General features: G+C 42.7%; 1 protein-coding gene across 6 annotated transcripts in view; it reads left to right on the top strand.

The window, feature by feature from the left end:
* Positions 1 to 26660, top strand: part of KCNAB1 (potassium voltage-gated channel subfamily A member regulatory beta subunit 1) — a 436423-nt gene that overhangs the window by 403217 nt on the left and 6546 nt on the right. For all 6 annotated transcript variants that reach the window (XM_021719354.1, XM_021719351.1, XM_021719353.1 and 3 more), the window contains 5 exons: positions 7696 to 7781; positions 8754 to 8874; positions 11135 to 11229; positions 19238 to 19358; positions 25935 to 26023. In XM_021719354.1, coding sequence (XP_021575029.1) covers positions 7696 to 7781; positions 8754 to 8874; positions 11135 to 11229; positions 19238 to 19358; positions 25935 to 26023 — 512 coding nt within the window. The remainder of the gene's footprint in view (positions 1 to 7695; positions 7782 to 8753; positions 8875 to 11134; positions 11230 to 19237; positions 19359 to 25934; positions 26024 to 26660) is intronic.

Genomic DNA, 26660 nt, shown 5'->3' with positions numbered 1-26660 from the left:
CCAAACCTTTTTCACCACAATGTCCTACATAGGTGGTCTAGCACCACACTTTGGAACTGTTTCTGTTCAGGGCCTTTGGACGTTAGCTAAAAGTGAGAGTGAAAGTGTCCCATTTCAATAACATATTTCACATATCAGAATAAGTTCTGAAATCTCATTTGGGCAATATCAAAAGCTAACTGCAAACTATCTAGGATCAGTAAAAACCAGTGTGGCAGAGAGAAGAGGCTGAAGACTTCCTTCAGGGAAGTTTCTCTCAGGGTAGCTGCAGGGTGTCTTTGCCTTTGGAGACATAAAGTTCCATTCTTAGGCCAGAGTTTTGAACAAGGTTAAATTTCTCCAGATAGAAGAGTTTTACTGACTTGGCTTGGTGCATGAATTCCTTTCTAATCTCTTGAATCTGTTATGTTCTGATTCAGAATCGGTTTGGTCAATGCCCTGATCCAGAAAGCCTTTTCTCTAGAAACTGTCTTGTGAAACCCACTCTTTCTCTAATCTTCAGCAGATCAGATGCAGACACAGCCCTTTTTTGGCTCTCTTTTCAAAGAATCATCAGATTTTAGGTCTTTCTTTAAAAAAGCAAAAAGATAACTCTTATTTCCCAGATCATGCATATGCATCATGAACTATAGCCATTGGCGTATTAAATGCAAAGGGATGGATGGATACAACCACACACAAGACATCACATGTCCACAAATACACAGTTGGATCACTTACGTTAATTCCCTGGAGTTGTTTTTTTTGGTCTCCAAACCACCCTGTTTCTTGATGCATTATGCACAAAGCCTCCAAGATGACCAATCACAGAACTTCAGAGCTGGCTGTGGCCCCACAGACTATCTGCCGAGGCCTCGCCTGAGTGATTTGATCTTTCTGAGTCTCAGTTTCTTTAGCAACAAAAGGAAGACTTAACTACCTCCCTAAACAGTTATCATCAAGGTCATGTATGTGCCCAATTAATATCAACCTGCTCATTTGAATTGAAGATAAGATCCAACAAGGACAAGAGATGTGCTCCAGGCTAGTGATGAAGAAATCAAAATCCAGCAAGGACACGCGATGTGTCCAAGGTTAGTGTTTGTGATAGGGGGCTGGGGAGGACCATGTCTCCTGAATCCTGGTGCATGCTCTGTAGGGCAAACAGAGCCAGGCTGTCCTCAGACAGACAGCAAACCTTTAAGGCTTGTGACTCATGAGCCATTGTAAGCATGACATCACTTCCTTTATGGATACAAGGCTTCCAATCCTCTGAGGAATAATCGCCCTCTAACTCTAGCACTAAGAGGGCACCAAGAGAGAATTCTCCACAGCCCAGAAGATGAAGGATAGATGAAGATGCAAGAGGAAATCTGAAGATGCAAGAGGAAATCTTTAAGCTGCAAAGAGGCACAATTAGAAACTACCACCACTACCAGCTCTGAAGTTGAATAAAACAATAAATAGCTGAAGGTAGATAAATGACAAGCAGCTGACCCAAAGTGAAAACTGTGCCCAGGTCTAGACCTATCACTTATTAGTGTTTACAACAATTTCTCTGATGAAATCAAGTCCCTGAATCATACCATTGTCCCAGACCCTACCCCAATCCTTGCCTCTTCCAAAAAAAAAAGATCTCATATCAATTAGAGCGAACTATGTGACACTCCCAATATTAAACCATTTTTGTCCTCTGAAAATAGCTATTTCATTTGGTTACACCTATAACACGTCAGGGTTTAAAATGGTGTCTTTGCATGTTAGATGATCTTTCTTTTTACATTATAAAAGTTTATCACACATTTACAGGAAACTTTGAAAAGTAAGAAGAAAATTACATATAATTTCATTATGTCATACAATTATTTTGTGTGTTTGCTGTCAGTATTTGGCAAGCATATTCAATACACTTACAGTTGTTAATAATATTCAAGATTTTAGTTATGCCTTAAAACATTAACTCCATGAACTCAACTAGAGTAAGAAAAAACTGCAAGTGGATTATATCTAAGGTTTCTTTGGTCTTGTCATTTTGTCTCTATGGCCAGAATAATTTGAGTACATTTTATTTGATCAAAACGCTATTTCTTTTTAAGTTGGAGTCTCACTCTGTTGCCCAGGCCAGAGTACAGTGACATGCTCATGGCTACTGCAGCTTCAACCTGTTGGGCTCAGGTCATCCTTCTACCTTAGCCTTCCAAGTAGCTGGAACTACGGGTGCGCACCACCACACCTGTCCAATTTTTTTTTTTTTTTAATTTATTGTAGAGATGGAGTCTTGTCAAATTGCTCAGGCTGATCTCGAATTCCTGGGCTCAGGCAATCCTATCACCTCCACCTCCCAAAGTGCTGGAATTGCAAGCGTGAGCCACCATGCCAAGTCCTGAAATACTAAGTTTTACATATTTGTATCTATAGTTCTTATGGTTTATTGTTCATATAGTGTAACTGTTTGCTTACAACTTTCAAAATTCTAGGAAACATTTCCCATGATAAAAGGTTTAACATAAGCTATCAGTTTTTGCATGCGGTCTAATTTAAAAATTAAAATATTTCTCAACAAACACTTTCTCATTCAAAATAAAGTCGTATTAATTCCTTTGGCATAAAAGGCATATTTTAAAACATAAATGACCTATGTAACGAAAGAAAAATGCCACTAAAATGTTAGAATCTTGGCCTGTTTGTGAGGAAACAGCCAGGTCCACATCCGGTTTGTGTTACTCTTTCAGATTCACAAATTAGTCTACACACATCATCCCATGTCAGGCTTTGAAAGAATTCTACAAGATCAATATCATCCTCACTTTGCAGATGGAAATGGAATACTCATAGAAATGAAATTGACTAGCAGCATCTGTAGAGGCCATCTGTGTGCTTGGGGAACACACGACAGAGCTGCCTGGGGAGGCATCACCAGGTTCAAGAATAATGACTGTTTCGCCCTGGAAAAGATTACAGAGGGAGGATTTGGCAAAGTCTTTCAACAGTTTAGACTGTTTTTCTCAAACTTTGTGATTCAATCGCTAATAAAAATAATACAAAGGCCCTGGTTCATTGAAGGAGACTGGGACCTGGACTGAGGTATTTTCATCAAATTCCCCAGGTGATTCTGATTCATACCACAGTGTGTGCGCATGTGTGCACGCACATGTGTGTGTATCATAGCCATTGTCTGTTTGCATATGTACTAAGGCAAAAATACTAAAGATTAAATTACAGCATGGATCATTTGGATTGGATGAAAGAGCAGAAGAAGAAATGTAGGAGGACATTCATACCCACTGAGATGGCTTGCTTGGGAATGGTATAAAGTGGTGTGTCAGCCTTGCTTGGAGGGCTGCTTAAAACACAAACCACTGGGGACCCCACCCCCAGGATTTGTAATTTGCCAGGTCTGAGGTGGAGCCCCGGGATCTGTATCTCTAACAGGTTCCAGGTGCTGTGGAACCTACTGGTCCTGGGGGTGACACTCTGAGACCAGCGGTACAGACAAGCATGTTGGTTCTAAAGCCTGGCGGTGCTAGAATCATCATCTGGGGTGAGTTTTCTAAAATATCATCGATGCTAGGGCCTCAGCCCTCGAGATCCTGATACGACAGAACCTCAGTGGAGCCCAGACACGAGTGCTTTTTAAAGTCCATCCCTACCCCAGGTGTTCCTACTATGCAGTCAGAGTCAAGGAGGTTAAGTCTTCTGGAAAAGTGAGGGTGGGGTCTTGGCCACGAAGTCACATTCAGAATTAATCACATTTGTCTGAGTATCCTTTCCCAGGTGCATTAAGCAATACACTAAATGATCTTCCTTACATCCTCTTCCCACTCAGAACGGATGCTCTGACTCGGAGGCTTTTAAACTGCATTTCCATGACACACGCCTGAAACAGCATCTAGGCTCAGCTGAGTTTTTCCTTTCAACAATGCTGCCCTCTAGTGTTCTTACATATTAGAATCACTTCAGCCATCAGTGTGGTTTTATTTCTTGGAGAACTAAACAACTTGGGGAATTTTTATCTGACATTTAAAATTTTTATTTATTTATTTATTTACTCATTCATTCGCGTCAAGATCGCACTCTGTCGCCCAGGCTGGAGTGCAATGACATGACCATGGCTCACTGCAACCTTGACATCCCGGGCTCAGGCAATCCTCCTTCCCGAGTAGCTGTGACTACAGGCATGCACCACCACACCGAACTGATTCTTTTTTTTTTTTGTAGAGACGAGGTCTCACTATGTTGCCCAGGTTAGTCTCAAACTCCTGGGCTCAAGTGATCCTTCTGCCTCAACCTCCAAGGTGCTCGGATTACAGGTGTGAGCCACTGCTCCTGGCCTAAAATACATTTTTAAAATTTTATTTTATTTTATTTTAAAGATGTGGGGTACAAGTCAAGATTTGGTACATAAGTGTTCTATGTACAGTTGAAGTTTGGACCTCCCATTGGTCCTCATCTTGCCTGGTTTAGGATCACGTACCCATATTGATATTATGTACCACCCCCCACCACACACACACACTCCACTCCCTCCCCTGGAAATGTCCCACTACTGCTGATCCCTTTCTTATTGTGATAAATGTTCAGGGTCCACTTATGAGTGAGAACATGTGGTGCTCAGTTCTTTGTTTTTGTGATAGAACGCTAAGTATGATAGACTCTAAATCCATCCAAGTTGCTGTGAAGTCCATAATTTTGTCCTTCTCTATGGCTGTATAATATTCCATTGCGTATATGTACCACTTTTTAAACATCCAGTCCACTTTGGATAGCAGCACAGTTGGTTCCATGTTTTTGCTATCGTGAATAATGCTGGAATAAACATGTGTGCACATGCATTTTTTTGTAGAATGATTTGAGTTCCTCCAGGTATATGACCATAAGAGGGATTGCTGAATCATATGGAAGGTCAATTTTTAGATCTTTTAGAAACTGCCACATTGTTTCAGTACCTCCAGTCATCCATTCACTGCTGATTCTCTACAACTTAGAGTGTTCTGAAATGTAAACTATATTCTATCATTCCCTCATCTAACACAATGTTAATGGCCCCATTAACTCTTGAATAACATACAAATAACATGGCTTGCCCTCTGCCAACTTCATTTTGTACCTTTGTCTTCTTACCTTACTAAGTTTCTGCCATCATGGCTTCCAAGTGCCAGAACTCACTTCCAATTGCTGTCCTGCCTCAGGGTCTTTGTATATGCTGTTCTGTCTTTCTGGAATGCTCTTCCACTGTTCTTCACATGGTTGGCTCCTTTTTATTCTTTATACCTAAACATTACTTCTCAATGAAACCTTCCTCGCTCTTGCTAAATAAGTCTTCCCTTTTGTTCCCTATTTCAGCCCCCTTCGTGTTTTCTTCCTAACACTTCACATTCTTTAATCACGTGTTGACTTCTCCATCTTCTCCTCTCAACTTTAAACTCCCTGTGTCCAGGAACTTTGTGTCTGCTTTACTCACAGATGAGTCAAGTCACTGGCGCCATGCCTGACAACTGTGTGAGTCAAATACGTGAATGAATGTGCAGGGAGCATGGCAACCTCCACTCACTTCCACTGCGCTTGGCCCAGACTTCAGGGACCCCGTGTGGCCCAGTACCAGACCATGCTACTCTATCACAGAGATAGAGTCCAGGGACCAGTTTCTTCTCTGTTAACCCCTTTGGTGTTTGCTAATGTGAGAGATTTTCCACGGTATCTCCAGCACCGGGAAGAGCAGACACCTAATAAATACTGTTAATTGGATGGACTCCCAGCTCTGCTGGGAGCAGGAGCAAAATTGCGGAGGAAGCGGGGAACGGGACATCCAAAGACAGAATATGTCTGGGGCAGAGAGTCAAATAATTGTTTGCAACTTCTGGAAACATTTATCATAAGCACTGATTTCCATTTGTATAATAAGAGAGAAGAAAAGCAGTTCCTTGTAACTTTTTCAAACCACATTTGTTTTATAAAGGAAGCGTGAACGTCATAGTTTTCGTTGCTGCGTAATAATTTGATTTGGGGAGGCTTTCTCCAAGAAAGAAAAATCTTTTGCTTATAAACTAAATCCTATCCCCGTTGGACAGAAAACAGTGAATGAAAGCATCCTCGTCTTCCAAACGAAGAAATCAAGGGCAATTCGAAATAGTTGACATCTGCCAAACCAGCAAAAATGCTAAGACCCTGACTCTGCCGTCTTGTTCCTAATACTGTCCCCTACTAATTTATTTTTTATTTATTTTTGAGTCAGAATTTCACTCTGTCACCTAGACTGGAGTGCAATGGCACGATCACAGCTCACCACAGCCTCAACCTCCTGGGCTCAGGGAATCCTTCCACATCAGCCTCCCAAGTACTGAGACTATCTAAAGGTGTGCACAACCACACCCAGCTAATTTTTAAAAAATTTTTCATAAAGGCAAGGTCTTGCTGTGTTGCCCAGGCTGGTCTCAAAACTCGTGGGTTCAAGCGATCCTCCTGCCTCAGCCTCCCAAAGTGCTGGGATTACAGGCATGAACCACTGCATCCGGCCTCCCTGCCAATTAAGACAGTGCCTGCTCATGAGAAATTAAAAAAAAAAAAAAGAATACATCTACACCAGCTCCACTTTGAGACAAGGATTTTGTTCTTCTGAAGGATATTAACTGATTGGTATTACGGACACAGAAAAGCCAGAGGCCTGTGACCCCCTGAAAATGTAAAATGGCCTGGTATCCTGGGTGTTTCACTGACCTGCTTCAAAGAAGAAATCCAGCCCTGTCTGGGAATTTTCACTAAATTAGGCTGAGGCTCTCCATGTTCGCTAATTCTGTGTCACATCTGTCTGCTGCCAAGGGGCTCAGCTCTGCCTCACCCTTCTGGGGAAGGGATTTGTTTTCCTGTTTAGGAAACATGATGCCAAGTTGCAAGAGACTGATGAGCACACTGGGCAGGACCATGAGCAGGCCCCGGTGAATCAATGACATGGGTGTCTTAGGACAAAATTAGGTTGAAAGCAATCAAGGACAGGGTGGGTCTTTGCAGGCCATGAGCCACTGTGGCTTCAGCTGCTTGTGCAGCGTTTAATATGTTTATCTTTCTGCTAAACACATTGTTAATGAGTCATCTGTATTAGACCGTCACTCTGTGTGAGGCCTGGCTCTGCAAATCCAATGTGCAACGACAAACCTTCCGCCCTCCTTGACCTTACAGTCTACAATGTTAGAACAAATGCTTTTTCTTCTCATATTAATGAGCAAGGTACCCAGGTTTGAGCACTTCTTTTTTTTCCAACAGAGATGGGGGGCCTCACTATGGTGCCCAGGCTGGTATCAAACTCCTGGCCTCAAATGATCCTCCTGCCTCAGCTTCTCAAAGTGCTGGGGCTACAGGTGTGAACCACCACACCCAGCCAATACCCAGGTTCTTAAAGAGATCAATCATGTATTCTTTATCAGTACAAGATAAATACTATCAAGTGATAAATATAAAGGTGGTAATTGTGTTTTACATATCATTGAGTATTGAGTATTGTTACTGCAAACAGAAAATGGAATGTCAGTTTACTCAACCATCAGCCTCCAAGTCATAAGTATTTCATGTTAGACTATTATGCTGTCACCAATGTCAAGGTAAGTCTATTAGTCAAACAAATAATTACATTAAACGTCTAAACCTTGAGGAACAGGGGGGGAAGAAACATAATTTTGAAAAGTAGATAAACTAACGAACTGCTATCTGTTTGGCCTTCTGTAGAAATCGTTCGAGCCATGACACACGTGATAAACCAAGGCATGGCAATGTACTGGGGTACTTCAAGGTGGAGTGCTATGGAGATCATGGTAACTTAATTTCTATTCTTAAATGGCTGCTGAGAACCTTATTATTGTTTTCTAGATACATGCATAAGGTACAAAATATTTTTACAAACTTTTCTCACAATCAATATGGCACTGAAATTCTATGATCAATTTCAACCTTATACAAACAGATATTGGAGCTGGAGCTTATCGGTTCAAAATACAACAAGAAAGGCTTAGGTCCCTAACAGGAATCCTGTTTTAGTAGGTTTTGGGGTGGCAATAGGGTAAAGTGAATTTTACAGCTAATGAGATACACTGTCTTATAAAGACAGTATGAACTAATAACCATACTGTTTATAACACACTAATTACAGATTACTTTTGCATATTATTCTAAGTCTTATTTCTCTGGGAACCTAATAGTTAAATTGCATTTTCTTTTTTCTTTTTTTTTTTTTTTTGAGTCAGAGTCTTACTCTGCCGCCCAGGCTAGAGGGCAGTGGCACACTTACGGGCACTGTACCCTCAGTCTGCTGAGCTTAGGCAATCCTTCTACCTCAGTCTTCCAAATAGCTGAAACTACAGGCATGTGCCACCACACCTGACTCATTTTTTGATTTATTGTAGAGACGAGGTCTCGCCAAGTTGCCCAGGCTGGTCTCAAACTCCTGGGCTCAAGCAGTCCTCCCGTCTTGGCTTCCCAAAGTACTAGGATTCTAGATGTGAGCCACTGCGCCTGGCCACATTTCTTTATCATTGTCCATAATTCATACTTTGACTAATTTGCCCTGGACTTTACTCAGTCCAAACCCTCTCAAAGAATAAGAAGGATTTCCCACATCAAGTGTATCGACTAGTGACAGTGATGGTCACATTTTGCTTATCTGGCATCCTGCATGTTTCTTGGTTTGTCTTGATGTCACTAAAGTGAACATTTTGCAGGCATGCAAATCACAGTGAAGCCTTATTTCTCCTCGGTATCAATTCCCTTATGGTCTCGTTGCTCCCTAGGAAGCCTATTCTGTAGCAAGACAGTTCAATATGATTCCACCGGTCTGCGAGCAAGCTGAGTACCATCTTTTCCAGAGAGAGAAGGTGGAGGTCCAGCTGCCAGAGCTCTACCATAAAATAGGTAACCTTCAAACCAAATCTAATGAGTACTTTTAGCCATAGAAGGGTCATTGATTCTGAAAAAAGTGTTACTGAAATGCTTTCCTAAATGTCCCTAATCAACACAAGGGTCTTAAGAGCCATGCGTTCCGGTAGCAGAGTTAAAAATGTGGCTGTATTTAGTCCACAGGGAACCACTGATGAAAGTCAAGCAGAATTATAAATTGGGACTGATGTTTAATATGTACTCAGCAGGAGTTCAATAAATGCAGACAGAATGAAAGGAAGAACCAGTGAATAGATTCATTTTCCATAGGTGTTTTCTATAGCCAGAGCATGCATCTTGGAGTGGACCATGACTACCTTTCCAAAAACTCACAGGTGTATACATCCATGAAGGGGGATCCCAAAATACAGAATTTTTAATGAAAATTGTGTATTTATTCTTACATGTCTAAACTTCAGTCACCTTCAAAGCACTCTCTGTTTGATGCAATACACCTAATCAGATGCTTTTTCCACTGCTCAAAGCAGTTTTGAACTCATCAATCTGGATGCCTTTTAGTGTTTCTGTTGTTTTTTGTTTCACCTCTTCCACTTCAGCAAAAATATTTTCCTTTGAGGACGTTTTTCCTCTGGGGAAACAAACAGAAAAGTTGTCCAAGGCGAGATAAGGTGAATAGGGAGGGCGGGGCATAGGGGCCATGGGGGCCTTGCCCTTTTTCTTTTTTTTGGTCAACACTGCTGAACACTTAGCATGTTTATACGTTGTTCAGTTGTTCATGTAAATCACCCATCATGAAATGGGCAAATGCGCTGAAAGAATCTCCAGAAAAATTCACTGAAGCTGACTACAGCCTCTCACAACAACACTAGCTGATACACTGATGCCAATGAGTTTCTAACACTTACCTAGCAAGGGAATCCTGTACTACAAGGGGTCTACTCTCCTAAAGATAATTCTAGGATTTTAGGGGTCCTCCCTCATATGTCTCCTCTCTGGCCCGACACTAAGCTAGATATGGGAAATTCTGCAACCAACAAGTTGGACCCTACATGTTCTGTGTAGGTAGGGTTCATACTTTCAGAGAGAGGGAAGATATACATAATAAATGTATGTATGTATGTCTTTATTTCTGAGTCGGGGTCTCACTCTGTCATCTAGGCTGGAGTGCAGTGGCACCATCATGGGCATTGCAGCTTTGACCTCCTGGGCTCCTTCCACCTCAGCCTCCTGAGTAGCTGGGACTGCCTCAGCCTTCCGAGTAGCCCAGTCCACCACACCCGGCTAATTTTTTTATTTTTTATAGAGACAGGGTCTCGTTATGTTGCCCAGGCTGGTCTTGAACACTCAAGTGATTATAGGCATGAGCCACCGCACCTGGCCAGTTGACACTTTTTATCATGTCAAAAACATGAATAACCCACATGATAAGCCTTACTTATCAAAAGTTCCCAAAAATAACTTTCTACCTAAGAAATAGAGGTTCACATGAGCATGAAAACGCTGGGTAAGGGAATAAAAAATAAAAACTCAGCAACAACAACAATATTGTTTTTATTGCTGTCATTTATTGAGTGCTTACTGTGTATGAGGCATGTGTGCCTGCTGTGTACAAGGCTCTATTTTAGGCACTGAATGGACAAAGTACTGAACTTTTGCACAAATAGGATTGCTTGTTTCTGAGCATACAAAGAAACATGAATTTTGGACATCAAGAATTCACAGCTAAGTTGCATTTTCAGGCTTGCTTATACGGCCCACTCCCAAGAACAGACAGTGCGTGTTTCACCACTTGATGAAGGAATTAAACACAATTTGTGGCTAACTGCAGTGGCTCACTCCTGTAATCCCAGCATACTGGGAGACCAAGGCGAGATGATTGCTTGAGCCCAGGAGTTTGAAACCAGTCCGGGCAACACAGCGATTCCTCGTTTCTACAAAAATCAGACAAAAATGAGCCAGGTGTGGTGACACACACCTGTAGTCTCAGCTACTCAGGAAGCTAAGGCAGAAGGATCACCTGAGCCCAGGAGATCAGGGGTGTGGTGAGCCTGTGATCATGCCACTACACTCCAGCCTGGGTGACAAAATGAGTCTCTAACAGAAAAAAAAAAATTGTAAGCCCCTAAATCGTAATGGAAAAAAATGTATTCTGGCATTACTGCACTTACCTGGCTAGCTTTTCCCTATAACTAACCATGTTTGGTTTAAACAACTCCCAACATACACTTTTGATCCCAATTTGCACAAGCCACTTTCTAAGTGTTTTCTTCCATAGGGGTTGGCGCCATGACATGGTCTCCACTTGCCTGTGGAATCATCTCAGGAAAATATGGAAATGGGGTGCCGGAACGTTCCAGAGCTTCGCTGAAGGTATTTTCTTCAACTCTAGAAGGAAGTTTGGGGTGGAAGGAAGGGAGGAAGATGGATTAGAATAGCCTTGCAGCAGCCAAGAACTTCCTAATTCAGGCAGCCCATGCCTTAGCCAGGTCGGTGGCCTCTGGCAGGCTCCCCTGAGCCTTCTGGAGTTCTCTGTTTCTGGCCACACATCAGTCAACCCTTGATCATCTCCCTGCGCAGAAGTTTCTCTTCCCTGAGGACTGAGAGGAAAGTGCCCAATAACCTGGGTGAATCTGTAGGACTCAAGCCCCCACATTGTTATTTATGCTTATATTAAAGAAAACATTCCATCCCTCATTTGAAACTGATAAAATAGAAAATCTCTTTTCTATATAAGAGGATCTAATTTTCCTTTCCTTTTTTTTTCTTTTTTATACATTTTTTGTATAGATGAGGTCTCACTGCGTTGCCCAGCCTGGAGTGCTGTGGCACAATCAGGACTTAAGCAACTTCAACCTCCTGAGCTCAAGTGATCCTCCCACCTCAGCCTCCCAAGTAGCTGGGACTACAGACATGTACCACCATACCTGGCTGATTTTTTGGTAGAGATGTGGTCTCGTTATGTTGTCCAGGCCGGTAGCTAAGCATGTTGCCAGTCCTGGGCTGAAGTAATCCTCCTGCCTCGGTCTCCTAATGTGCTAGGATTATAGGCATGAACCACCATGTGGTGCCTGGTCCTAATTTTTCTTTTCTTGAGAAAACAAAGTTTAAGTTTAATCCACATGAGGCCAATGGTTGTAGCTGAGTATGATTTGAGATTGGTTGGCACTCGTGTGTGTTGGGGACAAGGGGGAGGTGGGGAGGACCTCAGGAGACAGACACAACAATGCCTCTGTCACTGGGACTCTAGGACTGGCGATTGTAGAGATCAACTTGGGTTGCTAAGTCTTGAAGCTTAAATTCTGCTTTGAAGCATAAAGATTCAAGATCATTGACACGAAATTACTTCCATTCAGGACATCTCGATGACTAATTTATTAGAGAGTATTTCAAACATCTCTCCTTATTAATAACAACATGCCTGTTTAAAAAACTTGAGAGAATGTGTAATAACATTAGAATCGCAGATTACTCTGTAATGTCAAGGGAGAAAGAATACAGGCATTTAAAAAATGCAGACAAGCTGGGCTTGGTGGCTCATGCCTGTAATTCCTGCAATCTGGGAGGGCAAGGATCACTTGAGCCCAGAAGTCAAGACCAGCTTGGACAACACAGAGAGACCTTGTCTCTAAAAAAAAAAAAAGCAAAAAAGTACCCAGATGTGGTGACATGCACCTGTAGTCCCAGCTACTTGGGAGTCTGAGGCAGAATCATCTGAGCCCTGGAGGTTGAGGTTTCAGTGAGCTGTAATTGTGCCACTGCACTCCAGCCTGGCAACAGAGTGAGACTCTGATTCAAAAAACAAAATACACAGACAAGACAAAATTCTCCCAAGAGGAAGCATAAGTCTAACAACCTTGCCCACATCAGCACTAAGTGATCAGGAAAACAGCTCAAGTCAAATCCAAGTCATCAACCCTTTCATTGGTGTGGCTGTGGCCATCATAGACTTCCCACACCAGAACCTTCTCAAGGCTCCAGATCTCTCACTTTCCTTTCTGCCTGTAACAGCTGAGCTTTTAGCTTGTTTGTCCTCTAATATAATAAAACATAAATACCTCCTAAAACATGTTGGCATGGTCCTATTTCTAACTTTGTATTATTCCACAAAAATTATTCCAGTATTTTAAAATATGATCTTGCTTCTGAAAATTGGATAATTTTGAACCAAATCTAAACAAGTCAACAAGGAAAAACTAAAAGCATCTTAAGGAAGAAGATATATTAAAAAAAGGAAGGCAAGAAAGGCATGAAGTGAAGACAGAGAGATGAAGGCAGGGAAATATTGAGAATTGCCATTTTACTGAGCACCTACTATGTGCCAAGCACCAAGCTAAGTGTTTTCCTTCACCTCCTTTTAACCTCACAAGGAGAAATGGATACAGAATAATTTTAATCCATTGTAGCTAAGCATGTTGCCATATATTCTTTCAGAGGCCTGCTGAGAAATTCAAAGCACTATTATGTGTGCCAGGTATTTGTTCTCACACTAACCTTCTAAGAGGGGTAGACCTTTTTCAGATGCAGAAACTGACCAAGATATTAAATAAGGTACTAGATAAGGTTGATATGAGAGTCCAGGTCCCTGCCTCTCAATTAATTATCTTCCCCAAAGATGTCCCTTCAAATCCAGGTTTTTAAAGGTAGAAGAAATAGCTACCTTACATTTGGAATGTATGATTACCTAACCTCCATCACTGAGAAAATCCCGCAGACAGCTGAAAATCCTTTCACAAATCCACTAGCAAAAGGAGAAAGGAAAAAAAAGGTGGGGGGGATACGAAATGGTTTGAGGCAGCTAAGCCCAAAAGCAGCTTGGGAAATATTTCTATTGTTGACTTGTATAAAGTCAACTCAGCATCTCCTAGAACATCCTTAACAATAAAGATTAAGAGCTCTCCACAGGTGAAAGGGGACTGGCCACTAAGTGTGCGTCTTCAGAGCTCTGCAGACACTCAAGGCTCTAAATGATCAACTGAGTGTTTCCAGAGTAATACGTGTGCACTTAGGAAAACCACTTGAATAGAGTTACCAGAGCAAAAATAAAAGAAGCAAATATCAGGGCAATGTTAAGAAGGAAGGGGATACTATTAGTAAAAGCAAAAATAAATAAAGATAGAAAAGTAGACAGGTAAGCAGTAGATAAATAAGTTAGCAATGTTCGCTTCCTCCTAAAATAGATAGAATATGTAAATGGTTTGTGTTTCAGATTGGCTCTAATAATATTAAGATGCTCAGCCAGGTGTGGTGGCTCACGCCTATAATCCCAGCACTTTGAGAGGCCGAGGCAGGAGGATTGCTTGAGTCCCGGAGTTTGAGAACTACCTAGGCAACATAGCAAGACCTCACCTCTCCAAAAAAAAAGATGCTAATATTCTGTGTTTTTTGTAATTTTGAACTGCTATTGAAGGATAAATTAACTCAGCATAAAAAATACATACCTAGGGCTCTTTTAGAAAATAATAATAACCCGGGGATTTTCTGATCCTCTTACCCTTACCACTCCAACGGTGGTGATATCTACATGAAGGCATCAACTCTGAATTCACTGCTAAGCTGCACACCACTGCTGTTTTGTGTCTGTAAGGCCCTTCCAAGTGGGTGTCTCAGGGGCATCAGTCATATCCCATGGAATCCACCTTGCCCAGAACCCGCCCTGCTTTCTTGGTTAACAGGACCTCCACCCATTTATCTGGTCATCATGGTCGGAAGCCAAGACATTATCTCAGACTCCCTCCTCTCCTTCCTCACTCCTGTTCAGTAAGGCACCAAATCCTGCAGATCACATCCTGACTCTAAGGTCTGTGCCCTGCACAGCCCATGGTTAGATCTCCAGGTTTTCTTCAGGGTTTGCCACACTAACTTTCCATCTAGACTCTCTGACTCCCTCACCTTTCCTCAGCAACCCGCCACTGTGACCACCTGTATTTCTAAAACATTCACCTGACCGTTCATCACCTTGCTTAGAATCCTTCCATGACTTCCCTGTCATTGCTTATAGAGCAAAACCCAAACTCCACAAAAAAACATTCAAGGAAATCCGCTGGGATCTGAGTTGAGCCTATTCTTCCAGTCCTGTCTCTCCCCATGTCACACTACTTCATCTTCAACCCAAATGCACTGTACTTTCCTTTGCCTTCTAGAAATGTCCTTCTTATCCTTCTGTGTAACCTCTCCCCATTCCTAAAGACAAAGCTTCACTGTCTCCACCTCTGTAAAGACTGTCCTGACAAAACAGTTATTTACACCTCATCTATTACTCCATAAACACTTCTTACGGTCTTGGAATTCTCTGGTTCCAAGAGGCAGAACTCAGTGAAGACCAACAAAGAAGGGGGACTCCACTGGTTCACACACATAATCCTTAGGAAGGATGGAATGGGGCTGGCCCCAGCAGTAACTCACCCGTGGACTTGGACGTTGTCAGGATTCTCCATCTCTATTTCTCACTGTGTGTGAGTATCATTTTCTTCCACTGCAAAGGGCCAGGAACAGGAAAACTAGTGGAGGCAGGGATTACAGGTGCCCAGCTGGAAAGGCAGTTTTTTTTAGCTCTAGCATTTTACCTAGAGATTTCTACCTCAATAGTGAAAACTGTGTTACTATTTTGAGTGAAAGACTTTGATTTTTAAATAGTAATGGTCAACCATCTTGGATGCTAATTTATTCCATATAAGGTCCATGTGGACTGATTCTGTCTATGGCTTTGGTTTCTGCCTGAGTTCCAGTCTAGGATTAATGAACAGCCAATTAAGGGCCTTAGGTCAAGTCTCACAAACCATTCCTACCCCAGTATCATTACCTATAAAACAGGGACACATAAATAATGGTCACAGCATTGGGAGAGGGCAAAGAATTTGGCTTTATGAAATTCAGAGACTTTTGTAACATATATAAAACGAATAGCCCACTTCTCTGTGGAGGAAAGCTCATTCCACTGTCCCTTTGACAAATATGTGTTGAGTGCGCTTGGACTATGTGCTGGGTGCTGAGGATACAGGGGTGAATGGGACAGTCCCGACCCTCAAGGAACAGCTCAGGGACTTGAAAGAGAGACAGACATGTGAAAGGGTGAATTAGAAATAACAGGAGTCCACCAGCACTGTGGCGTCCCATAGGACTGCTGGCAGAGTCATACAGCATAAAGGAGTGGGGGTCGTGATCAGTCTGTAAAGCTGAAGAGATTTCTTTAGATTAGGGCTTCCTTTTGGCTTCCTTGGATCACATCGAGTAAAGAGGAATTGTCTTGGGCGGCACATAAATAATATAATATAATTAGTGTATACACATAATAATAAGACTTCTTTTTAATATAAAGTTTAGAAAAATGAGAACGGTATAAAACTAGTGGGAAATGTGACCTTATTTTTGTAAAACTATCAATGCCTGGTCCAATGGAACTGGTCGTGATTCTTAGTGAGTTTTCAAGTTGCTCATCAGAAATGTTTGTTTGAATTTTGTTCTTCATGTGCTTCGTAATTGAAAACAGTTGTTCACAAATGCACGCACTGCCAAAAAGTGATGTCATGAGTAAGGCGTGATTGTGAACTTCAAAAATGGAACTACGCATGGGGTCACGAAGAAAATACACGCTAAAAAACACATGATGTTAAGATTTTGGGGGGCCGCATTGCCAGCCGCCCTGGGCTACATGTGACCTGCTTTAGATCCTTCAGAATTCTGGTTTCTCTGACTCCTCCCTCGCTACTCTATTGGCTGAGTCCCTACTTCCTGCCAGCTATGTTAGGACTGGAGATGCTGACATGAACCACACTTGCCTTCTACCTGTTCATTCTAGAAAGACCAACATGGAATCAAGTCACTGCAGTGCGGTGGGGTAAGAGATAGAACAGGGTTGGGAGAGATTTTGAGATGGGAGGGTGCTGTGTTACCCAGGATTGTCTCAAATTGGCCTCAAGTGATGCTCCTGCCTCAGCCTTGTAAAGTGCTGGAACTACAGGCATGAGCCACCGCACCCAGCTTGTTTCCATGTTTTAACATTTTAATTAAGCCTCAACTCCTCTCTCTGCTAACATTTTCCCAATTGTAAAGAAGTTAAAACGGCTTATTTCTAAAACATGTTTGTCTGTTTCAGTATGAGGAAAACAGTATAAAAACTATGAATCTACTCTTTTAAAAACCCTAACCTGTTTATATTTTCCACTGATTAAAACAACCATAAGACTTATGGTGTTGGGCATGAGAAGAAAGGGACAATGAATGCTCGATTTTTTAACTTTATTTTTAAATTTTAGAAGTCTGTCTTTCAATATGGGAGGGTATAACATGTATGTGTACATGCGCACACATATACTTTGTAAGCCAACCCTAAGAAAAATAATGCACTGCATATAGGATTTCAAAAATGAAGGAGTTCCATAAGATTGATAAATAAATTGATCTTTTCTTTAAGTCAGGGTCTCGCTCTGTCACCCAGGCTGGAGTGTAGTGGCAAGATCACAGTTCACAACAGCCTCAACCTCCTGGGCTCAGGTGATCCTTCAGCCTCAGCCTCCTGAGTAGCTAGGACTACAGGTGTGCACCACAACACCCAGCTTATTTTTAAAAATTTTTGTAGAGATGAGGTCTTCCTATGTTGCCTAGGCTGGTCTTGAACTCCTGGCTCAAGCAGTCTTCCCACCTCAGCCTCCCAAAGTGCTGGGATTACAGGCACCATGTCCAAATCAACCACTCTTTGTGTGCACAGTATATCCTGAAACCTCAGAAACTCTCCTAGTTACAATGAGAAGAAATTGTTCCAAAAGCAGTTGGCTATTTGTTTTCAATCTTTGTTTGTTTGAATAACAGTCAGAGATATTGGTCTCCTGAAAGATGTTATGAAACTTAAGTGAGGATTGGTGATGTTTTTCCCACTGAGGACATCAAAATTGAGTTCAGGGACTCTCTGACATAGCTAGCACTCTCCAGGAAGGCTGCCTGGGTCCCAAAGACAGTGTTCATTGTTTAGAAGTGTCCACCTCATCCCCACTGGCACCAGCTGTCATCTCTGGGGAGAGGCTGCAGGCCACTCTTTCTCTGGAAGAAGCCAGGCATCCCAAAGCTGAAACTGGGAAAGCTCTTGGCCATTTTCCCTAGCAAACTCCCAAGTCAGGAGCCAGACCCTACGCCTTTGAGATCTGGGAGGCAAACAGAACTGGGGCAGCTTGCCCTTCTCCTTTTCTCATTGGCAAAATTATTCCAAAAATCACAATGAAACATACTGTGGTTACCCTTTTCTTTGGAAATATTGTCTTAGAATGATGAAAAAATACTCAGTAAACAAAAATCAACAGCCTGTTGGAATCATGTGGGTGGGGTCTCGATGGCCAACTGCCTGTCACAAAGCTCTCTGTGGCCTCTGGGAAGATATAAGATCAGTGATGGCGATGTCACAAATACATGCAATGGAGAAAGCCCATGTTGCCACACAGTGTTACAGGCTTTCATTATTTTCCGTAAAACAGATTAGCATTCTTACACATATTCTTTTCCTTTGGGTGTTGCTATTCAGTGCTGGCTTTTTCACAAGAGGCTATTGTTCTCTGTTTCATAGTAAACTAAGAAACTTCTGGAAAGTAGGGCATTGAGAAATTCCAAAATATTTTTCTCTTTATTTTTATAAAATTAGGTTCATTCCCTAGTGTACAGATCAGGGTCTCTTCTCCTAGGCTTTTAAAAATAGTTTCCTGTTTTGAGTTTCCTTACTTTTTTAAGTTTCGATAGTTATACAATAGGTAATAACACGTGGGAACGTCTTTACCCACTTTAAAACTGTAAAAATGTACTCGGTGCATATCTGTTATCCCCTGCCTGTTTCTAGGAAGGAGCTAAGGAAGCTGACACAAGACCCTATTATAAAGAATAAGAGATCAGGAGTGAATTAAAGGCAAGAGGGAGAAAGACGGTTATAACAAGAATGTAAGATAATGGTTTTCTTTGAGCAGAAACCTTGACACCCAGCTTTCTTAACAAAAAGACAGAAGAGACCTTGGAAAAATGTAAATGCTTTTTTTGGGGTGGGGGGGCTACATTCTAAAATTGGGCTATCCCAATAAGAAATATCATTTTCTCTACTTGGTAGACTAGGATACAATTACTTTTATGTCAGGGATGTCAGGGTTTAAGCAACTTTTGTGCATGTTGATTCATTTGAATAGTGAGTATTAGTCAAATTCAATCTGTTTTGAACCAGTAACAAGGATCGAGACTATGGGGAACATTACTCTGCATGAAGACATAGACATCCTCATCACTGAGAAACAAGGGTCAGAGAAGAAGATTCAGGAATTCACCATGTGGTTCTTACATTTTATTGAATCAGCAGTCTTTGACATCAAGTCTTTACCAGACATTAACATTTAGATGTTATTATTTTCCCTAGTGCTACCAGTGGCTGAAGGAAAGAATTGTGAGCGAAGAAGGCAGAAAACAGCAAAACAAACTCAAAGACCTTACCCCAATTGCTGAGCGTCTGGGCTGCACACTACCTCAGCTAGCTGTTGGTAAGAAAATGACTAAGGCGGGGGGCACACACTTCTGCTGAGATCATGGCAAATATAAGGGCCAGACTGATCTCTGAAGTAGAAGCATTCAGTAAACACTATAAAGTGACTTATTTGGGGCTTCCCAGAACTTTCTACAGGCTGAAAGACTTTCCTTACTTCTTTCCCTTCTCCCTCATAACACAGTTTAAACCAGAACATGTCAATGATAACGCACACACCCTTACAGGTGTCAGGGGTGAACTGTGTCGTGACATCCATTTCTTCGGGCACACGTGCCTATCCCTGTTGAAGCTAAGCCAGTGTCGGCAAGAGGCTGAGACACAGGACTGTGACAGAGACCCGAGGCTACTATCACATGGAAGACAGATCCTGGAGAAAGAGCTACACCCTGGAACTTCTTGAGGGCCATGAACATTGCTCTTCTAACACTGCATAGTCCATGAAATGTCACGATTGCTGGTTATAGTTGAAAACCACACACACCAGCAGTGCTCAAGAGAAAGATAATATGAACCACACACAGTCATAGGCATTGCAGTCAATGATGGTTGCATTGCAGTAAGTACGTTGATTACATGGGTCCTGTAAGACTATAATGGAGCTGAAAATGCCTGTCGCCTAGTGATGTCATCACTGTCCTAGGGTCTTAGCGCAACAAATTACTCATGCATTTGTGGTGACATTGGTGTCAACAAGTCTACTGCACTACCAGTCATAGAAAAGTCTAGCACATACAATTATGTACAGTACATAATACTTGATAATGATGATAAACAACTATGCTACTGGTTTATGAACATACTGCACTCTACTATTTAGCATTATTTTAGAGTATTCTATTTACACTTATAAAAAACAAATTAACTTTAACACAGCCTTAGGCCGATCCTTCAGAAAGTATTCCAGAAGAAGGCAGGCATTGTTATCACAGGAGACAACAGACTCCATGGGTGTTTTATTTGTTTTTGAGTCGGAGTCTCACTCTATTGTCTAGGCTGAAGTGCAATGGCACGTTCACGGCCACCTCAGCCTTGACCTGCTGGGCTCAGGCGATCCTTCTGCCTTAGCCTTCCAAGTAGTTGGAAATACAGGTGTGCACCACCACGTCTGGCTAATTTTCTGATTTATTACAGAGACGAGGTCTCTCCAAGTTGCCCAGGCTGGTCTTGAACTCCTGGGCTCAGGCAATCTTCTTGCTTCTGTCTCCCAAAGTGCTGAGATTATAGGCATGAACCACCACGTCCGGCAGCTCCAAGCATGTTATTGCCCCTGAAGAACTTGCAGTGGGATCAGATGTGGAGGTGGAAGACAGTTTTGTTGATGATCCTAACCCTGTGTAGGTCTAGGCTCATGTGCATGCTAGTGTCTTGGTCTTTAACAAAAAAGTTTTAAAAGTTTTCTGAAAAATTTTTAAAATTAGGAAAAGTTTCCTAGAATAAGAATATAAAAAATATTTTTGTACAGATGTACAATGTGTTTGTATTTTAAGCTGTTAGTACAAAAGAGTCAAATAGTTAAAAATTTGAGTCTACAAAGTAAAAAAGTTACAGTTAGCCAAGATTCATTTATTATTAAAGATTAAAAAAATGTTGAAGTAAATTTCATGTATCCTAAGTGCACAGCATTGGCAAAGTTTACAGTCGGGTATGGTGATGTCCTTGGCCTTCACACTCACTCACCACTCGGTCACTGACTCACACAGAACAACTTCCAGTCCTGCACGCTCCATTCATGGTAAGTGTCCTAAACAGGTGGACTATTTTTATCTTTTCTACCACTTTTTTGCTTGCCTTTTCTATGTTTAGGTACACAAGCACCTACCATGTGTTACAGCTGTCTACAGTATTCAGTAGAATAGCATGCTGTACAGGTGTGTAGCAGGCTACCCTGCCAAGTTTTGCATAAATACACTCTCTGATGTTCACAAAACAATAAAATAATCTAATGATGCATTTTTTCCAATGTGTCCCTGACACTAAGCAACATATGACTGTGTTTAATTTTAAATTTTCTGGTGGCCACATTAAAGAATTAAAAAGGCAACATGTGAAGTTAATTTTAATAGATTATATTGAGCTCAATATAGCCAACATATTATCATTTCAACATAGAATAAATATACAAAATTAATATTGAGATATCTTATACTCTTTTTTGTTTTCCCCTACAAGTCTTCAAAATCCAGCATAGATTTTACACTGAAGGCACACTTCACTTCTGGCTAGACACACCTTGCATGCTCAGTACCCACATGTAGCCTCTGATGACATACTGGGCAGAGAAGCATTGGTCTGAGTTCCCTTCTTGAAGGACATTTGCCAGGCTCTATGATAAGCACTTCTTGCCCACTGTCTTATCTCCTTGATCATCAAAACAGTCCAAGGAGATGCACATTGTTACTAGCCCTACCTTACAGATGTTCACAGAGGATTTGCTCTATCTCCACTTATAAGTGAAGAAACAGGAGATAAATAAATCAGATGGCAGCTGTGAGAAAGGAAAGACATGGGTGCTGATTCTAGAAAACATTTCTAAGGATTAGGAAATAACAGGAATTACCAGGCACAATGGTTCACGCCTATAATCCCAGCACTTTGGGAGGCAGCGGTGAGAGGATTGCCTGAGCCCATGGGTTTGAGACCAGTCTGGGCAACTTGGTGAGACCTTATCTCTACAATAAATAAAAAAAATTCAGCCTTCCAGCTGCGTGGAAGGCTAAGGCAGAAGGATCGCCTGAGCCCAGCAGTTCGAGGCTGTGGTGGCCATGAGTGTGCCACTGCACTCCAGCCTGTATGACAGAGTGAGACGCCAACTCAAAAAAAAGAAAGAAAGAAAAGAAATAGCAGGAATTGAGACATGATCAGATACAGTAACTCAATGAGATAAAAAGTTCAAGATAAGGTCTATGCAAATAAAATAACTTAATAGAATATTTGTTGGTAGCTTGACTCTTCTGAGGTTGGAAGGCAGGGAAATGGTAGTTGCAATCAACAGTCATAGAAAGATATGGAAATGAAAGGGGGGTGGCCATGTACCTAAGTATATTATGATTATCGCTTTAATCCTTTATTTAAAAATATCAAATAATGTAAGGCATGTTTTAGTTAGCATCCCTAGAGCTTTAACAAGCACAGTAAAACATATTAACTATGTGACCACTGGCAAGTTACTTAACCTGATAACAACTTTTTCATCTGTAAAATGGATATAAAATACATAGCTTACAAACTTGTTGAGTAAAGGGAAATTATATATGTAAAGCAAAAGGTCCATGCTCAGTAAGTGGTCATGATGATGATAAAGATGTTTTTGCAAAGAATTAGACATGCCAAACTTAAAACTTCATCTACTCTTACCCATTACATATAGTTAGAATAATATGCAAAAGAGAAACATATTCTAAACAGTCATAAATACAGTTTTTAGGTGGTATCGTGAAGGTGTTACATTTAGCTCTGAAAGAGACGGAAGAATATTGTCTTTCTAGAGAGGAAATCTTCACGAGTTTTAGATTTTCACTAGATGTTACATAGGCATCCTCTTTACAGAGTCTGAGTTTAAATTAAAACATGCTTTTCCCTCTTTTCCTCCCTCTATGCCCTCAGAGGTCTTTCTTCATTTTCTTTCCTTCTTTATAAACAAGCAGAACTCTCAGAAGCAAAAGGGCAGTGATCCAGCCTATCACCTTTGATCTGCAGGAAGGTGTGGAGGAGGAGAGCTCCTCTGGCAGGAAACCAATGACATGACCCCAACTGTGTGCTTGCTCTCCAAGTCACAGGCCACAAGCACCAGCACTCACACCTTGTCCTCAGGAAACAAGCCCTTTGGCCATGACTGCCCTGACACTTGGCTAGAGATGCCAATTACCCAGCACAGAGTGACCAGCTCTGCCCAGTGGGTTCTTCTACACCCGCAGCCCACCCAGTACTTGGCTGCTGAGGAACCAGTCAGATAGTTTATGGACGATAATTTGCCCAGACCCTGCTCTGCTCTCAGAACTCCCAAAAGGGGGCCAAAAAGTATTCTAAAAACAAAGCAGGAAATAGAAATAATGCAATCAAAAAGAAAGAGAGAGAGAAAGAACCCTGGATCACTTACTTGGACCGGCGCCTTGATGGAGCACTGTTTCGCCCATGTGGAAAGATTTAGCAATCGCCATAAAAGGCCAAGGCATGGTAACAGCTTAAGAGTATCAGTTGACAAGAGGTTTATCAGCAAATGGGTGCAGAAGTGGTGCTTGGGGACATCGATCAATTATTCATGCCTATGTGCCAGATACTGGGCTGGTGGCTGAGTATTCAACTGCAAATAAGATATATATCACAAGGTCAGGTGTAGTGGCTCACGCCTGTAGAGCAAATTGCTAAGGAGGCTGAGGCAGGAGGATCACTTGAAGTTCAAGACCAGCCTGGGCAACAGCGATACCCACCTCTATGAAAAAAAATTTTTTTTTAATTAACTGGGTGCAGTGGCTCACATCTGTAGTCCCAGCTACTTGGAAGGCTGAGGTGGGAGAATCGCTTAAACCCAGGAGTTCAGAGGGCCATGATCACACCAGTGCACCCCAGCCTGGTCAACAGAACAAGATATCTCTCTCACGTTTTTAATTTATTATTGTCTTCCTTTCTGTTAACAAAACATGCTAAAATCTCTCCCATTCTAAAACAAGTTTCCTCTGGGACTCCTGCCTCCAGCCCCAGGCAACCACTCATCTACTTTTTGTCTCTAGATTTGTCTTCTCTGGACATTTCATCTAAGTAAAATCCTACAACAGGTGGTCTTTTGCGTCTGGCTTTCCATTAGCATGTAACTGTTTTCTAGAATTTTTCATGCTGTGGTGTGTATCAATGTATCATTTCTTTTCCTTGTTAAATAGTATTCCATTGTGTGGGTACAGGGCCACACTTTGAGAAACACTGTTCTGGTTCAACCATCTTCTCTATCCGGGTCACTACTACCCTCATTCAAGCCCTCTCCTGCACAACTGGTTTCTCCTGCCTCTGGCTTGGTGGCTTGGGTTGTCCCTGCCCATCCCCCCTATAGCTTTCCTGCACTCAGCAGCAGTTCCTTTAAATACATATCCGTGTCCCTTCCCTGGCTAGCACCGGACGTCATCACCATCTGTGAGATGAGGCTCTCATCTCAACCTGGCAAGCCTCCCTTCCTGCCCACCTCTCTAGCTTCCTGTCTCCCCGCCTTGCACTTTGTGCTTCCTGAACACTGAGCTGTCTAGAAATCCTCCCCATCCCCAAGCATCCTGCTGTGTTCTCCTCTTCCTCCTCCCTGTCCCCGCCCCTTCCTCCAGGAGCCCTTCGCTCCAGCCGGCCCCTTCGCCCGATTGTCCTTTCACCTCTTCCCTTCGTTCGCCCCTCCCTTCTCTCTCCTCACTCCTGTCCCCTCATCATCTGGATTCCCCATAGGTGTTGACTTCCAGAGTTCTTCCCTGAACCCCAAGCTGGGCTAGGCGCCCCCACTCTTTCATTTCCAGGCCCCTGTGCCCTTCTGGGTACTACAACACTGTTTTCAAATTATCTGTTTATTTTCTTGGTTCGCCTGCCAGGCTGTGAGATGTTGCCTTTTTTAAGAGAGAGAGAAAGGGGTGGGGGGGGGGGGTGCGGAGAGAGGAATAATGTATGACTCAAGTTCAAGAAAAGGCAAAAGGGAGCTGGGTCCTGATAGAGTTTGGCCCCAGACAGGTACAGCACACATCCCTCCCCTCGGAAACTGGAGGATGTGAATGTGGATTCTTGGAGCAGGACATTTGGGAATATTCCGCCAGACAAACTTAATTTTCATCAATTAGGAGAGGAGGTCATCCGCTGAAAGTGAGGGGGCAGGGGTTGCATGGAGGGCTTGAGGATACAGGCTGTCGGGTCATTTCAGAAAAAGGAGGGAGATGGCCAAGGGCAAGGATGCGGCTGGCCGGGCTGGCTGGAGGATCCAGCCCACGGGACTGCGTGGCCCTCCAGCACACGCCGCTGCCCTCAGGGCGGAGCAGAAAACACAGGTGCAGGTCGATGGGAATTTGCTGGGGAAGCAGAGGAAGGAGAGAGGGTTGGCAAGAGTCATTTAGTTAATCACCACAGGATGACTCGTGTTAGGAAGAAAGGGAGACCAGAGAGGGCTGATGGATAGGTGGAAACAAGGAACCAGGCACCTGAAGTCGGCAAGGACTCCACGCAACAGATGAGGAAAAGTGAGATCACGAATCAAATGGAAAGACAGGAGATCAGGACCCTGGGTGGAAACAGGACCCCGGTGAGCAGAGTCAGGCTTTTCAGGAACAAGACGGTTTTTCTAGGGTGAGTCGCTGGATCGAAGGCCTAGCTGTTGGGCAAGGCTTTATGTAGAAAGTACAGGCATAAGGTACCAAGCCCAAAGCTCAAATGCTCAGGTTCTATCAAGTCTTCTAGACAGGGGGTGCTACCCAAGTTTTTAGTTCTAGAAAGCCCTGTGCATCCTCCACAAAGAGTTAGTAAATTTGGCTGTAAGAAACAATTGTAGCTGGTGTTTATAAGCAAATCGATAACCAGAAGCTCTTGGATGCCCTGACCCAGTGTTCTCTCTTTCCAGCGTGGTGCCTGAGAAACGAGGGTGTAAGTTCTGTACTCCTGGGATCCTCCACTCCAGAGCAACTCATTGAAAACCTTGGTGCCATTCAGGCAAGTACTGCAGCCCTTTCCAGCACGCTCCAGGAGATTCTGTGGGGCCCTTAAAGACATCACCAGGCGGTGCCCCCTCTCTCCCCACCCCTGTCCTTCAGGATGGAGGGAAGTGGGGAAGCCACAGCACACTCTCACATAGTACATGGGGTCGGGCTGTCCTCTGCTTATTAACAGGCACCATTCCCAGTGCCCATTTCTCAGGATGGTGTGTTTCTAGGGGATAACACATAGCAATGGTATACCTGGGTACCGACTTCCAGGCACGGCCATAAAATCTGCTTAATAACCTGCCTGAGGCCAGGCGTGGTGGCTCATGCCTGTAATTCTAACAATTTGGGAAGGAGGCTGAGGTGAGAGGATTGCTTGAGCCAGGAATTCAAGACCAGTCTAGGCAACATAGCCAGACCTCATCTCTACAAAACATCAGATCGCCTGAGCCCAGGAGGTGGAAGCTGTGGTGAGCCATGATCATGTCACTGAGCTCCAACCTGGGCGACAGAGTGAGACTCCAATTCAAAACAACAAAAACCCTGTTTGAAATGTAATAATCAGCCGGGCTTGGTGGCTCAGCCTGTAATCCCGCGCCTTTGGGAGGCTGAGGTGAGTGGATTGCCTGAGCCCGCGGGTTCGAGAC

This window comes from Carlito syrichta, unplaced genomic scaffold (assembly GCF_000164805.1).
Source record: "Carlito syrichta isolate Samal-C Ts95f unplaced genomic scaffold, Tarsius_syrichta-2.0.1 Scaffold314595, whole genome shotgun sequence".
In the NCBI taxonomy this organism is placed as follows: domain Eukaryota; kingdom Metazoa; phylum Chordata; class Mammalia; order Primates; family Tarsiidae; genus Carlito; species Carlito syrichta.
Note: the sequence above shows the minus strand (reverse complement) of the source record. Positions and strands in the feature narration are given on the sequence as shown.